The sequence below is a fragment of the Jaculus jaculus genome, chromosome 17 (genome assembly GCF_020740685.1).
Source record: "Jaculus jaculus isolate mJacJac1 chromosome 17, mJacJac1.mat.Y.cur, whole genome shotgun sequence".
In the NCBI taxonomy this organism is placed as follows: Eukaryota; Metazoa; Chordata; class Mammalia; order Rodentia; family Dipodidae; genus Jaculus; species Jaculus jaculus.
In genome coordinates this window covers 69,359,155-69,372,867 of record NC_059118.1, presented here as the reverse complement: position 1 = coordinate 69,372,867, position 13,713 = coordinate 69,359,155, and the positions used below count along the sequence as shown (strand labels likewise).

Here is a 13,713-nt window from a genome sequence, read left to right as displayed (position 1 = left end):
CCTAATTTTAAGGTAGCAGGTAAATATCCAGGGTGTGAACACCAAACAAATGTACCTGGACCAAATGGCCATGAAAAGTGCGTGTTTTGCTTGAGATGCTGAGTGTAGAATAAACCCTGATCTTAGGCATATAACATGATTCTTCTCTCTTACCTAGGAAAGGCCCCACACCACTTAATTTGAACATTTATATTACTATCTGTATTATTATACATAAACCCCAGGATCTAACTAACAACAATGCTGTTATAACCATACTAGTGGACACCATGGTGACTGGACCCATACAGTAGTAAAATGTGCCCCAGTACAGCCAGAGAAGTCACTTTTACACCGAATACCATCCTATCACTCATACCTGTCCTCCCATCTCTCCATACATGAGTAACTTTCATCTACAACAGATATTTCAGTCATCTAGTAAACTGAGTCCTGCATTCTAAATGGTGTCATAATTTCAAGCATGTTTTTTAAGTACAGAATATACAGTCTCCTATTTCAAAGTGACCTTACTGGTCCCTTTCTTGGTACTTGACATGGTAGATCACTGAAGTGGATTTTTTCCTGTGTTCTGTTTTGTGGGAATGCAGAAGCTATGTTAAGGCAGCACATGTGTCTCTGACCACCACACAGTTTGTCCCAGAGAAAGACAGGCTCTATGAAAGTGGAAAAGCAAACAGGAAGGAACCTGGAGAATTAAGGTAATTCAAAAATGCATATGCACACTCAGCAAAATCAAGGTCCCAAAGAAGCCTGCAATGAATACCTCTGTTTCAACAGATCCTAGAGGGACTAGCTAGCAGCTCTCTGTAGCATAATTCCAGTGCATGTAAGAGTGTCCTAGACAGTATCATGCTTGTTCACAAAACTATGCCCAACACAGGTGGAATCACAGGGATAAAACTTGAGCCAATTATTTTTTTTTCAAATCAAGTAGAGAAGAGGTAAAAATTAGGGCTGGTTTTCTCTTTTGAATTCCACTTATTAATATTTAACAACCAAACACTTCATTAAGTGACTTTCTTTCTCAGACTTTCTTTTTTTAAAAAAAAAAGATTTTAATTTACTTTTAAGTGGTATTTTAAATTTTTTTTATTATTTTTATTTATTTATTTGAGATTGACAGACAGAGAAAGAAAGAGGCAGATAGAGAGAGAGAGAGAGAGAGAATGGGAGCACCAGGGCCTCTAGCCACTGCAGATGAACTCCAGATGCATGCGCCCCCTTGTGCATCTGGCTAACATGGGTCCTGGGGAATTGAGCCTTGAACCACGGTCCTTAGGCTTCACAGGCAAGCGCTTAACCGCTAAGCCATCTCTCCAGCCCTCTCAGACTTTCTTGATTCTTACTGTTATCAGTATTCTAAGCCCTCATCTTATTTTAATTTTATACATAGTACTTGCGTTAAATTGCTCAATATTGTTATCTCAATTACTATGTCTATATAGGTGGTTCCTAAATCTTCATCTCAAGATGTACCTATGAACTTAAGACTAATTTTTAAAAATATGTTCACTAGACATATAATGATGACACTTTGGTGATTAACACATAGGATAGTTGCTCTGTGCTGTGTGTTCTCTAAGGACTTCACCATGTACTTTATTTACATGTACTTGCACCCCTCCAAGATAGGCACTGTCTCACCCCTATTTTACAGCAGAAACAACTGACCCACAGTCACTCCATTTGCCCAATATAGCACAGCAAGGAAGTAGTGGAAGCCACGAAGATGCTCAGTGATTCAACCCTCAGAAACCCAAGACTCAACAGGTTACAAATTGAATGGAATGCCTTCTCTCTATAACCTAATCTCTCTTCTATCTCTTCTTCCTTTTTTATCTTTATTCATGCCCCAAAATGGATCTTCCATTTTTTATTTGAGGCCAGTAATTTGAACATCTTGTTGACCTTTCCCTTTTCTTATTTTGCATACCTACCCAATGAGCAAACACTGCCACCCTTGTTTATGCCCTGCCAATGTCTCTTTCACCACCTGTTTAGGCCAGGAATCCTCAACAGCTCACCCCACAGTACTGGTGCACATTCTGATCTCCCTGTCTCCAGAGAAGCTATTCTCCTTAATTCTCCCATCATACTGCTTGCTCACTGAACTCTTGAGAGGGCTCACCATTTTAAGGACAAGGACTACTTCCACACTAAGGAACAGTAACTTAGTTGTAAGCTGTCCTATGTCTCCCTCACATCTCTGACTTGCTGGCCTGCTTCCTGGACTGCCCACCATTTCCTTTCTAGAGCCATTGCCCTTCCCTCATGCTGCTGGACCTGCCAGGAGATCTAAGAATTCTTGTCTTTCACTGACTACCTGTCAATCACTACTTGCCTGATTATTAAGGCACATATGACCAACTTCATATTCCCTTTGCTCTACTTTAGTTTTTTTGGGCCAGTGCTGGAAATGGAACCCAGAGGATCATGGGGTGCATGTAAGGCAAGTGTTTACCACTGAGATATATCCCCCAGACTCCTTACTTTTCAGGTAGGTGTTCCATGTGTGGGCTCTCTATATATACCAGGATGGTCACCAGCAGAGAGTACATTGCTGTAAAGTACTAGCACAACATAATTCAATCACCTGTTAATGTGTCTGTAGCATCTAAGAAGTTCTGAACTTTTAAAAATAAAGTACAAATTGTAGTTTTGAATCCCTATGATATATACAAAGATGTATTCATTAAATGTTTATACAGCAAGGACTAAAAATCAGGCTTTGAGTCAATGACAAGTATTCCTTCTACCCAGAGAGAGATGCACAGTACAACATGAAGGCCTTATTATTCAGAAGGCAGCAGTGGGAAGGGGCATGTCAATGGCCGTATAAACCAAAACCCTGTCAAGAAATTTTAATAACAGGAAACTTATAGACAGTCCCCAATTCATAGTAATTCCCTTTATGGTTTTTCTACTTCCCCATGATGTAAAAGTGGTAAGAATTCTGTATAAATCATACTTTAGATTCTGAATTGGGATATTTCTTAGGCTAGCAATATACAATCCAACCCTCTCTCAAGATGCCTGGCTACAGTAAGAAACTGGCTCCTAGTCAGCTGCACCCTCTCGTGCTATCATGACAGCCAACACACTGGTGGCTGAGCTAGAATGCTGTTGGTTCCATGGAATAAACACATGAGTAACTTATGATGAATCATCAGAAGATGACATCATCATCAGTCAAGAAGCATCTGTAAGGGCTGGAGAGATAGCTTAGCGGTTAAGCACTTGCCTGTGAAGCCTAAGGACCCTGGTTTGAGGCTCAATTACCCAGGACCCACGTTAGCCAGATATACAAGGGGGTGCACATGTCTGGAGTTCATTTGCAGTGGCTGGAGACCCTGGTGTGCCCATTCTCATTCATTCTCTCTCTCTCTCTCTCCCTCCCTCCCTCCCTCTCTCTCTCTTTTTCTCTGTGTCTGTTGCTCTCAAATAAATAAATAAAAGTAACAAAAAAAATTAGAAAAAAAGAAGCATCTGTACAATTATTCCTGATTTCATTTTTGTTAAAACATTAAAAACACATACAACTTTTTATAAATGAACAGTAAAATTATAAAGTAGTAAGGCTAATGTTTATCAAGCATGCTACAGTTTAAAATGCTAGCAACACTGAAGCTGGACCTGCTCTGCACTTTATTGGACATCAACTTTACTATATGAACAAATTGTGCATTGGTGCATTCCCTTCTGAAGGCACTTTTCTTATCAATTCTTCTAAGACAAAGTCTCCTCTTTACAGTACTTCTCTCATTTATGTTGACTCCCTCCAGGCCTTCCTGTCCAATCCTGATAGTAGCAAGTTCCCATCTCATCCACAATTTTCTAGCTCATTTATGCTAGGTTTGAATTTCATTTCTAATTATCCCTTTTTGTTTTTTGATGTATTTTTCTCTTTATTGGCCAAACCTCTTCAGATGCCCCAGTTTTGTTGATCACTGAGAAAAAAAGGGGGCTGTACATTCCACCCTTTGATGTCTGTAAACTAGCAACAGAGAAACAATGATCTACCACTTAGAGACCATAAAGAAACCCATGTGGCTAGCCACTAATCATTTTGCACACCTATTTATGCAATAATACGTGGGTCAAGAGCTCACAGAAAAGTTTTTTTCTTTATGTAGGTATGACAAACATTCTGTGGTAACTGAAATATGAAACATGCTACTGGAAGATGGATATTATTCAACTGAACTATGGTTCCTGAAATTTGTGCAGATCAAACCCACACACAGTCAGTTTAAAGTACAAGTGATTTCTAGTAATTATTAGCATAACTACTACTAGAAACACACCATGCTGCCACCACATGCACTGTCTAACTCAGGAACCACTTGCCACCAGTGGCTACTTCAATCTAAAGTTAATGTTACAGTTTAGATCTAAATTCTCCCCCAAAGGCATTAAAGACTACCCCCCCCCCCCGCCCCAAGTAGTGGCAATATTAGGAGGTGATAAAAACCTTTAACAGATGAGGCCTAATGGAAGTTGGGTCATAGGAGGCATGTCTTAGAAGAGAAATTTAAATGTCTGACTATACTAATATAGAAATGTCTTCATAAATAATATCTCTGAGTAGATATAGATATATAGATATAAATATCTCTTTGAGTAGAATGTAGAGTATATTCACTTTAGCAAAGTTGGTGACTCAGTACTTAAGACACAAAAACACAGCAAAATCCAAAGGCAAATAATAATAATAACAGGAGTAATAAACAAGAAAAAGATTTTTAAGTATTGTTAAGTTCACATATTTACAATGAAATCCAATTCTAACACCAAAAACAATCTATACCCAATTAACTGTTCTTTGTACAAAATACTTTCTTGCTGCATTCCCCATATCTATGAATAGTCAGTTATATATATGTCCACAAAGTTCTATCCATGGGATTAAATTAAGCTAGAAATAAAAAACTGTTTCATATCACAGTCCTACATTCATAAAATCTTTGATGATCTAAAGTGAGAATCTTAATTTTTTTCTTGACTCTTTTTCATAAAAAAGTCATATGCTGTATTTTAAAGTAAAGACATTTCTGTGAGCCTTACGCTTCACATCAAATATTAACTACATGTATAAAGTAGAACAACTTACTTTTAAGACATTAATGTTACAATAAAAACAAATTCATTCTAAGAATTTCTTCTAAGTAATTAGGGTTAGTAGCTGAGACACAAAATGTCAGAAAAAGAATAAAAGGGGAGGTGGAAGAAACCCCAAACTTTCCATGTCTCCTGGGCCTGTAACTTTTACAAAATGCCTCATGGTATATCCTTTTGGGACAAAAACATGCAAGCTATAAACAAACCGATGATACCTAAGCACCTGTTAGTTGGGACTCGAGGCTATCTGCATAGAGCATTGGTGGGTCCCTGGGTCCCTAAAGACAGCCTTCCAGGTGTTCATTAAGTGATAACTCTGGCTGCTGTCTTGATATTAATCTATCTTTGATGATGTATTTTCATATGCTGGTCTGTTTTAGAGTAGCAAATTTTATTTCTTGAGAAGTATAAGAACTTGTTCAAATTCCTGTTTCTCATAAGTAAAATGCAAACAGGAACACAATCTTCATTTCAATATTTCTCCTTTAAGTGTCTTAAAATCATTGCTATTTAGAAGTGAATATTGAAAATGTAACTTGGTACCTTTCCCTATAAAGTCAGGTCTAATAACTGCAGTAAAGCTTATTATAAAGTCCAGAAATATTTACTTATTTGTTTGTTGTTTTGTTTTTTGAGGCAGGGTTTTACTCTAGTCCAGGCTAACCTGGAACTCTTTCTGTAGCCCAGGCTGATCTTGCCTCCTACCTCAGCTTCCTGAGTGCCAAGATTTTAAGTGTAACCCACCATGACCAGCTCTCCATAAATAGTTCTGAATAGTAGACTAAAACTTACTGTTAAGGACGTTCTCCAGTTTCTGTGTCATGGATCCTTCTACTTTTTCCGTTCCATCTGCTTCTAGTTTTTGATGGATAGCTAGAAAAGAATGACAGAAAGAAAATAAAAAGAAATCAAGTTAAAATATAAATCATTTTAATGGATGAGAAAATATATCAAAATGAATTTTTAAGCAATGTTTACAAATGGCCATATTATTTTCACTGCTCAGAGGGGAACCCAAACATACAATACACTACAAGGAACCCAAGAGACACCATCTAAATTATTCATAGCCTTCCTAAAATACTATATACACATGCTCATCTGAGCTTTAAGACTGAGTGAACAAAAGACAATGAGACTTTAGGTGTCATGGGTCTTATTCTAGTATCCTTGACATGTGGCTATAGGAAAAACATTCTTAATCCTTAGTTTCACCTTTTACAAAAGAGAAATAATACTATTTGGATTCCACCAACCTCAAAGAATGTGATTTTGAAATATAATATTGGGATATGTTATTCATAAATTATTTCCTAGCATTCCAAAGAAATATTGACCAACATATAACAATGCATTAACCTGGAAGTATAAATTACATGAGGGGAGTTTATATTATCAATTATGTCTCTCTGAGTCTGATAAGGATTATTCAGAAATTAGGAATACATATTTAAAGCTTTTAACCACTGAAGAGAGAAGATTCAAAGTTGCAAACCAGGCTTATTTAGATGAAAAATTAAAAACCTCAAAATAAAACAGCAAATATAATTTCATATTAAAAACTGTGATAACAGCAAAACAAACATTAATAAACTGTGACTATATGCTAAGAACTATATACTCTAATATACATGTCATTGGAAGAAGTCAGCGATGTACACTCTAGTCCCATTTCTGCTCTGAGAATGGAAAGACATAGTCCCATGAAATGAAAACATGTTGAAGAAGATCACAAAGCCAAACTCAGAATGTGAACTCAAGCAATCTGATCCAAGTTCTTAAAACTTCATCCCAGCTGGGTGTGGTGGCGCATGCCTTTAATCCCAGCACTTGGGAGGCAGAGGTAAGAGAATCGCAGTGAGTTTGAGGCCACCCTGAGACTACATAGTGAGTTCCAGGTCAGCCTGGACTAGAGTGAGACCTACCTCGCAAAACCAAAACAAAAACAAAAACAAAAACAAAAAAACCAAACCACTTCATCCCCTACTTCCCATAAAGCACAGACAAGCAACTGATGTGGTATAAGCTTCTGTTTTCATTTCTATCAAATGAGAATACATTTACTACACCCATTAGAAATTTTATGCACTTGCAACTATGAGGGTTCCTCTCCCCCTCAAAGAACAGCTGAAACCCCCTGGATTTAGAACTTTTCAAATAATTTACTCAAGTGAAAACCCAAGTGTATGTGGTTTAACTCAGTAGGCTTTCTGAGCCAAAACAGTAAAATGAGCATCACTCTTAAATACTTGCTACTCTTTAACTTTCAAATAGTGAGTTAAACTTTCTCAGAAGGAACTTACAGATTCTGTTTAATCCACTTGTCACAGATAGCAGATTTGTGCTTAAAAAACAAACAAATACGTTTATGCAAATGTGCATTCTTCTTTGACTTCTTTTATATGACTTGCATAACTTAGTGTATTTCCCTTGGTAAAACAAATTGAGTCAATCAATGTTCAAATGCTTATGAACACATCCTGAACTTCTGAGAATGTCATTTTTCTGTTCCTTTTAATTAATTTTTAAGTCTAGTTTTGTTTACAGTGCTTCTTTGTTTTCTGTAAAACTTCCTTAATTTTGTGTGAAACTAAAATAAACAGACTGCTTCTGTGCTAAAGAAACACAGACAAAAGAAAAGAAATAATTTGGAAAAAGAAATCAGTTTTGGTAGATTCAAGAGTGAAGAGAAAGTAGTTTCTTTAGTGTTTCCAATTTAAACTGTATGGTAGTAATAATGCAAAATGTTTCCGCATATTGATGCTTAAATTTAAGTTCAACTCAAAGTTAAATGGAAGAGAATGACCCTTTACCTAAGTATTAAAAAAGGTAAACTGGAAAGATGTCAATAGTTTATGAGTGAATCTACACATACTGTATTTAAATACTGTTATGATGGTCCTGGTTGCAAAATAGTGAGTTGGCACATGTGTAGTTAACTGTGTGAGCATCACATGTATGAAGACATTATGTCTTACATAGCCTGGCTGTGAATGTTATTTTCTAAGTCAAAATTAACATTAAAGAAAACCATGCAGTCATATTTTCTGATGCTGACATAACCCATCACTGATCAGCAGGTCAAGATGAGGTGACCTGGTTCCCCCAGCTCGGTTTACAACCATTACTGCTGACAAAGCAAACTCCTCCAGCCCATCTCCACAGCAGCAGAGTCACTGTCAAGCTGTCAGCCAAGCACGAGGACCAAGAGACATTGGGATCTGATAAAGGCAATCCTATTTTCCGGAAAATTAAACCAAATAACCAATGTCTGGTTCACGTGACCTTTTATTTTCTTTGAAAACATTTTTAAATAGAATAACTCAATAAGCAACTTGGTAAATGATCACAGGTTTGTTACTGTTCTTAATCTATAAAATCTTAAATACGGGAAGCAACTGAACACCATAAGTTTACATATGGTAAACAAAAAGGTTTTTATAAAAGAATTAGTCAAAAACCTCATCAAGCTTATACAAAACTTGCTTACTGAGTCACTGGAATTATTTTATTACTTTATTTAATTTGGGTAGAATATGCATTAAATAAAATATGAAAATTGCAATTTTAATCAAAAAAGTCTAAATGACTGTGGTAGTTTGAACATAAAATATCCTCCATAGTCTCATTTGTTTAATAATCCCCAGTTGATGGCACTGTTTAGGAAGGTTGTGGAGTCTTTGGGAGATAGAATCTTGCTGGAGGAAATGTATCATTGGGAGTAGGTTTCTGGGTATTATAGTCCAGTCCATCTTGCTGCACTCAGCTTGCTATTCCTCCTTACTGATGTGAGGTTGTGATGTCTGGTTATCTGCCCCAACCACATTTTACCCTGCCATGGTGAAATTCTTCCTTGAAACTATAAGCTGCTTCTGGTCAAGTATTTTGTCCCAGCAATGAGAATGTTTGAACATGCATTTATATAAATGTCATTATTAAATGAGCCAGTAAGGAATAACATGTGTGCATGGGCAATATTCACATGGATCCAGCATTACATATGGTTACATAAATGCTCTAGATTTGCATGCTCACTTGTTTTGGTGGCAAACCCTGAACTATTGTTTGCTTCATTTGAAAACAACAAAACATGTGTTGCTGTTAGCCTCTGTGATATTGGAACATTCAAACCAGATGTGAGACTGTTTCTATGAACAAACCTTTAAAATATAGACAGGTTGTTGCCTAATCTGGTTAGTATGCCAGCCTCTAAGGTTATACTTAATTAGCAGGAGATTTTTTTAAAAAAGGGTTAACTAGGGTATGTTATTAATTTAAATTTATGAAGAGCCTTTTAAACACTTAGTTTTTATTTCTTTTTGTACCAAACTTTTATCACTGCTATAGTTGAGGTGCTAAATGTCTCTGAATCTCTCTATTCCTAGCAAACAAAGGATAGTACACACCAGAAACATTTTAAAATCTTTTCAACTATATTCAGAAGTACTGTTCTGCTCCCCCATTTTTCTCACCTCCAAAAATTCCTTTCCTTTGACAATTACCTTACATGCAACACAGCAGTAAAAGCCAGGCACCAAGTGAGACTACTGAACATGACAGGGGTTAGGCACCACACAGTGTGGCAGAAAGAAAAGTGTAGTATCTTTATGTAATGCTAGTTAGGAACAAGTCATGACTCACAACATTAAAAAAAAAAAAAGCTAGTTTTGAAAATGGAAGATATTGTTCAACAGATTCCAAAATCTATCATGTATTTCAAAAACCAATGAAAATTAGATACTCCAGTCCATCATGCAGAGCATGATATCTTCTTCCTTTTCTCCTTTCTTTCTCACTTTACCTTCTTCACTATTCAAGAATAAATAAATATACCTTTAAGCATTTAGGTAGACTTCGCAATAACACTAAAAGTCACTGGGGATCAATACCTTCAGAAAACAATCCTCTTGCACTATCATAGTTCATTTATGAAAACAAAAATTTTCAGACATTCAAAAATTTAATAGCACTGGGTGTGAATTTGCAGTGGCAAAATGCCCTGGAGTGCCCATACACACTCATTTGTTCTCTCTCTCTCTCTCTCTCCCATAAATAAATAAATAAATAAATAAATAAATAAATAAATAATATATATTTATTTATTTATTTTAAAGGGGCTAGAGATGCATGGGTCATCCTCTGCATCTGGCTTACATAGGTCCTTCATAATAGAACCTGTGTCCTTTGACTGCACAGGCAAATGCTTTCAAGGATCTGGTGTGCCCATTCTCTTTTTCTCTGTCTTTCTCCCTCTTTGTTTCTCTCAAAGAAATAAAATAAGATTAAAGGGGGAGGGAGGGTTAGAGAGAGGTCTCAGCAGGTAAGGCACTTGCCTACAAAGCCTAAAAATTTGAGTTCAATTCCCCAGGACCCACATAAGCCAGATGCATAAAATGTCACATGCATCTGGAATTTGTTCGCAAGGGCTGAAGGCCCTGGTATACCCATACACACACTCTATCACTCACTGTATCTCTCTGCTTGCAAATAAATAAAATATTTTTATAAAATATTTTTATAAAGGTGTAAGAATCCAAGTAATATACCAGGGAAAAATATAAGCTGATAACAAAGCATAAAAGGGGATTCAGGATATATAGAGCATTACAAAAAGATCAAATCCAAGAATCATGAGAAGAATTGCATTCTAAAAGCATAGAAAACATTTTTTAATAAATTCAGACCAAAAACTCTCCCAAAATTAGGGAGATGCTCATCCACCTATGAAGACATTCACAATACCAAACACATAATATCATGGGAAAAAAAAAAAAAGAAAGAAAACCTTCTTTTACCATATTGTAGTTACCTAAAAATAGAAAGCAAAGAAAATATATTGAAATTAATACCAAAAAAGCACCTCACATATAAAGGCAGGGCAATCAAATAAGTGATTTCTCAACACAAAGTATTCAAAGATAGGGCTTGAGTAATCTAGTTTAAGTTCTGAAAGACAACACCTGCCAAAACAGAATACTATACCCAGCAAAACTACCTGTCATAACTAGAGAAAAACAGACTTTATGATAAGGGGCTAAAAGAATTTTTAATTTTTATTTATTTATTTGAGAGCGACAGACACAGAGAGAAAGACAGATAGAGGGAGAGAGAGAGAATGGGCGCACCAGGGCTTCCAGCCTCTGCAAACCAACTCCAGACGCGTGCGCCCCCTTGTGCATCTGGCTAACGTGGGACCTGGGGAACCGAGCCTCGAACCGGGGTCCTTAGGCTTCACAGGCAAGCGCTTAACCGCTAAGCCATCTCTCCAGCCCCTAAAAGAAATTTTAAGATGAGGTTGTCTGGAGAGATAGCTCAGCAGTTGAAGGTACATGCTTGTAAACCCTAATGGGGCAGGTTTAATTCCCCAGTACCCATGTAAAGCCAGATGCACAAAGTGGCATATGCATCTAGAATTAGTTTGCAGTGCCAAGAATTCCTGGCGTACCCATTTTTCCCTCCCTCCCTCTCTTCCTCCCTCCCTCTCTCTCTCTCTTTCTCTCTCTCCTTACAAATAAAAATTTTTAAAAAAGAATTTCAGATTACTAACTGAGCTCTAAAAAGATAACTGATGCAACCCTTCAGAATGAACATAGCAAACATATTTATGAGGACACAGGAAAGAATAAAACATACTAGAATATTATGTAAAAATGAACTAGAAAAAGATTAATTAATACACACATTTCAATAGTAACTCTCAACACTACTAGTCTCAATTCCCCAATCAAAAGGCACACACTAGCAGACTGGATTTAAAAACAGCATCCATCTATATGTTACCACCAGTAAAAGCACCAAATAAAAATGGCAGGTGCCACCTTAAGGTAAAAATGATGGAAAAACTTTCTAAGCAAGTTGAACTAGGAAACAAGCAGGTGTCACTGTTTTAATATCTGGAAAGGGGGGGGGGACTTAAAGCCAAACCTAGTCAGAAGAGATAAAGAAGGTCATTTCATACTGAGAGAACACGGCAGTTCTAAACACATATATGGGTGTACTTATTTTCAGAGGAAATTGGGCATGATTAGAATGGTATCACTATAGATAAGTTTACTTAATTCTTTCTTTTTAGTTTTTCTGAAGTAGAGTTTCACTCTTGTAGCCCAAGCTGACCTAGAAATCACTCTGTAGATCCAGGATAGCCTGGAACTAACAGCAATCCTACCTCTGTCTCCCTAGTGCTGGGATCAAAGGTGTGCACCAACATGCCCACTGAGTGCACATTAACTAATTAATAAATAAATTCTACTAGATATAAAGTTATAGATTAATCTCAACACAATAGTATGAGATAGATGATTGATAGATACAGATGATACAAATGTATGTTTAAAACTTGTCAATAAAAAATGAACAAATTTTCAATTAGAAAAGATATAGGCATAGGTAAAGACATTCTGAATAAGACTAGAGTAATTCCGGTAATAAAGCCAATAATCACCAAATAGGTACTCATGAAATTAAAAAGCTATATCCACTCAAAAAACCCTCAAACATCCCTGCTTCAGTGATGCTCATTCAGAAGAAGGAAATAAAATCAGCCTAGAATTTCCATCAACAGATGAATGGATAAGGAAAATATAGCACATGTATACAATGGAATTTTATTCAGCTATAAAGATAAATGAAATTATTCAACTTTCAAGAAAATAGATGGGACTGGAAGATATTATGCTGAGTGAGGTAGCCCAGGCTCTGAAAACAAATACCACATTCTCTCTCTCTCATATGTTGATTCTAGCATCTTATTTTTCTATATGTGCAGTTATATGGGAATATGAATATATAAAGGCCAATAGGCTAGGAAAAAAGCCCATGAGGGGTGGGGAAAAGCTTTAAGGGAGTAAATGGGGAGAACAATAGATCACTTAGGGTAGAAGAGTGTGAATCAGTGATCAGGGGACAGAGAGATGGGAAAGGAGAGGGTGTCAAGGAGAGTCAATACTATGCAGCGTGCAAATGTAACTGTATAGGCCAATTTAAAAAAGAAATAAAAGATATGTTCCTATGCTCAAAATAAAAAATTCCGGGCTGGAGAGATGGCTTAGCGGTTAAGCGCTCGCCTGTGAAGCCTAAGGACCCCGGTTCGAGGCTCGGTTCCCCAGGTCCCACGTTAGCCAGATGCACAAGGGGGCGCACGCGTCTGGAGTTCGTTTGCAGAGGCTGGAAGCCCTGGCGCGCCCATTCTTTCTCTCCCTCCCTCTATCTGTCTTTCTCTCTGTGTCTGTCACTCTCAAATAAATAAATAAATTAATTAAAAAAAAATGAACAAAAAAAAATTTTTAAAAATAAAAAATTCCAACAGGAAAAAATGTAAAGGGACTAATAAACATTAAAAATTAACTTAGGGCCTGGGAGATGACTCAGCAGTTAAAAGTGCTTGCTGTTTAAGCATGAGGACTTCCCTGGCCACAGACCACTAAGTTTAACTCCTTAGGACTCATATAAAAGAAGTGCATGGCCACACATTTCTGTACCATAGTCCACCTAGCCAACATGGGCAGAAATGGAAGTCATGGGACTTGCTGATAGACAACAATTCTGAATTGAGGGAGAGGACATCACCTCAAAGAAACATGTAAATGAACAATA

The 13,713-nt window shown here is 36.9% G+C and overlaps 1 protein-coding gene across 3 annotated transcripts in view; it reads right to left on the bottom strand.

The window, feature by feature from the left end:
* Positions 1–13,713, bottom strand: part of Exoc2 (exocyst complex component 2) — a 171,442-nt gene that overhangs the window by 99,278 nt on the left and 58,451 nt on the right. For all 3 annotated transcript variants that reach the window (XM_045136639.1, XM_004666142.2, XM_045136640.1), the window contains exon 8: positions 5,914–5,994. In XM_045136639.1, the coding sequence (XP_044992574.1) occupies positions 5,914–5,994 (81 nt within the window). The remainder of the gene's footprint in view (positions 1–5,913; positions 5,995–13,713) is intronic.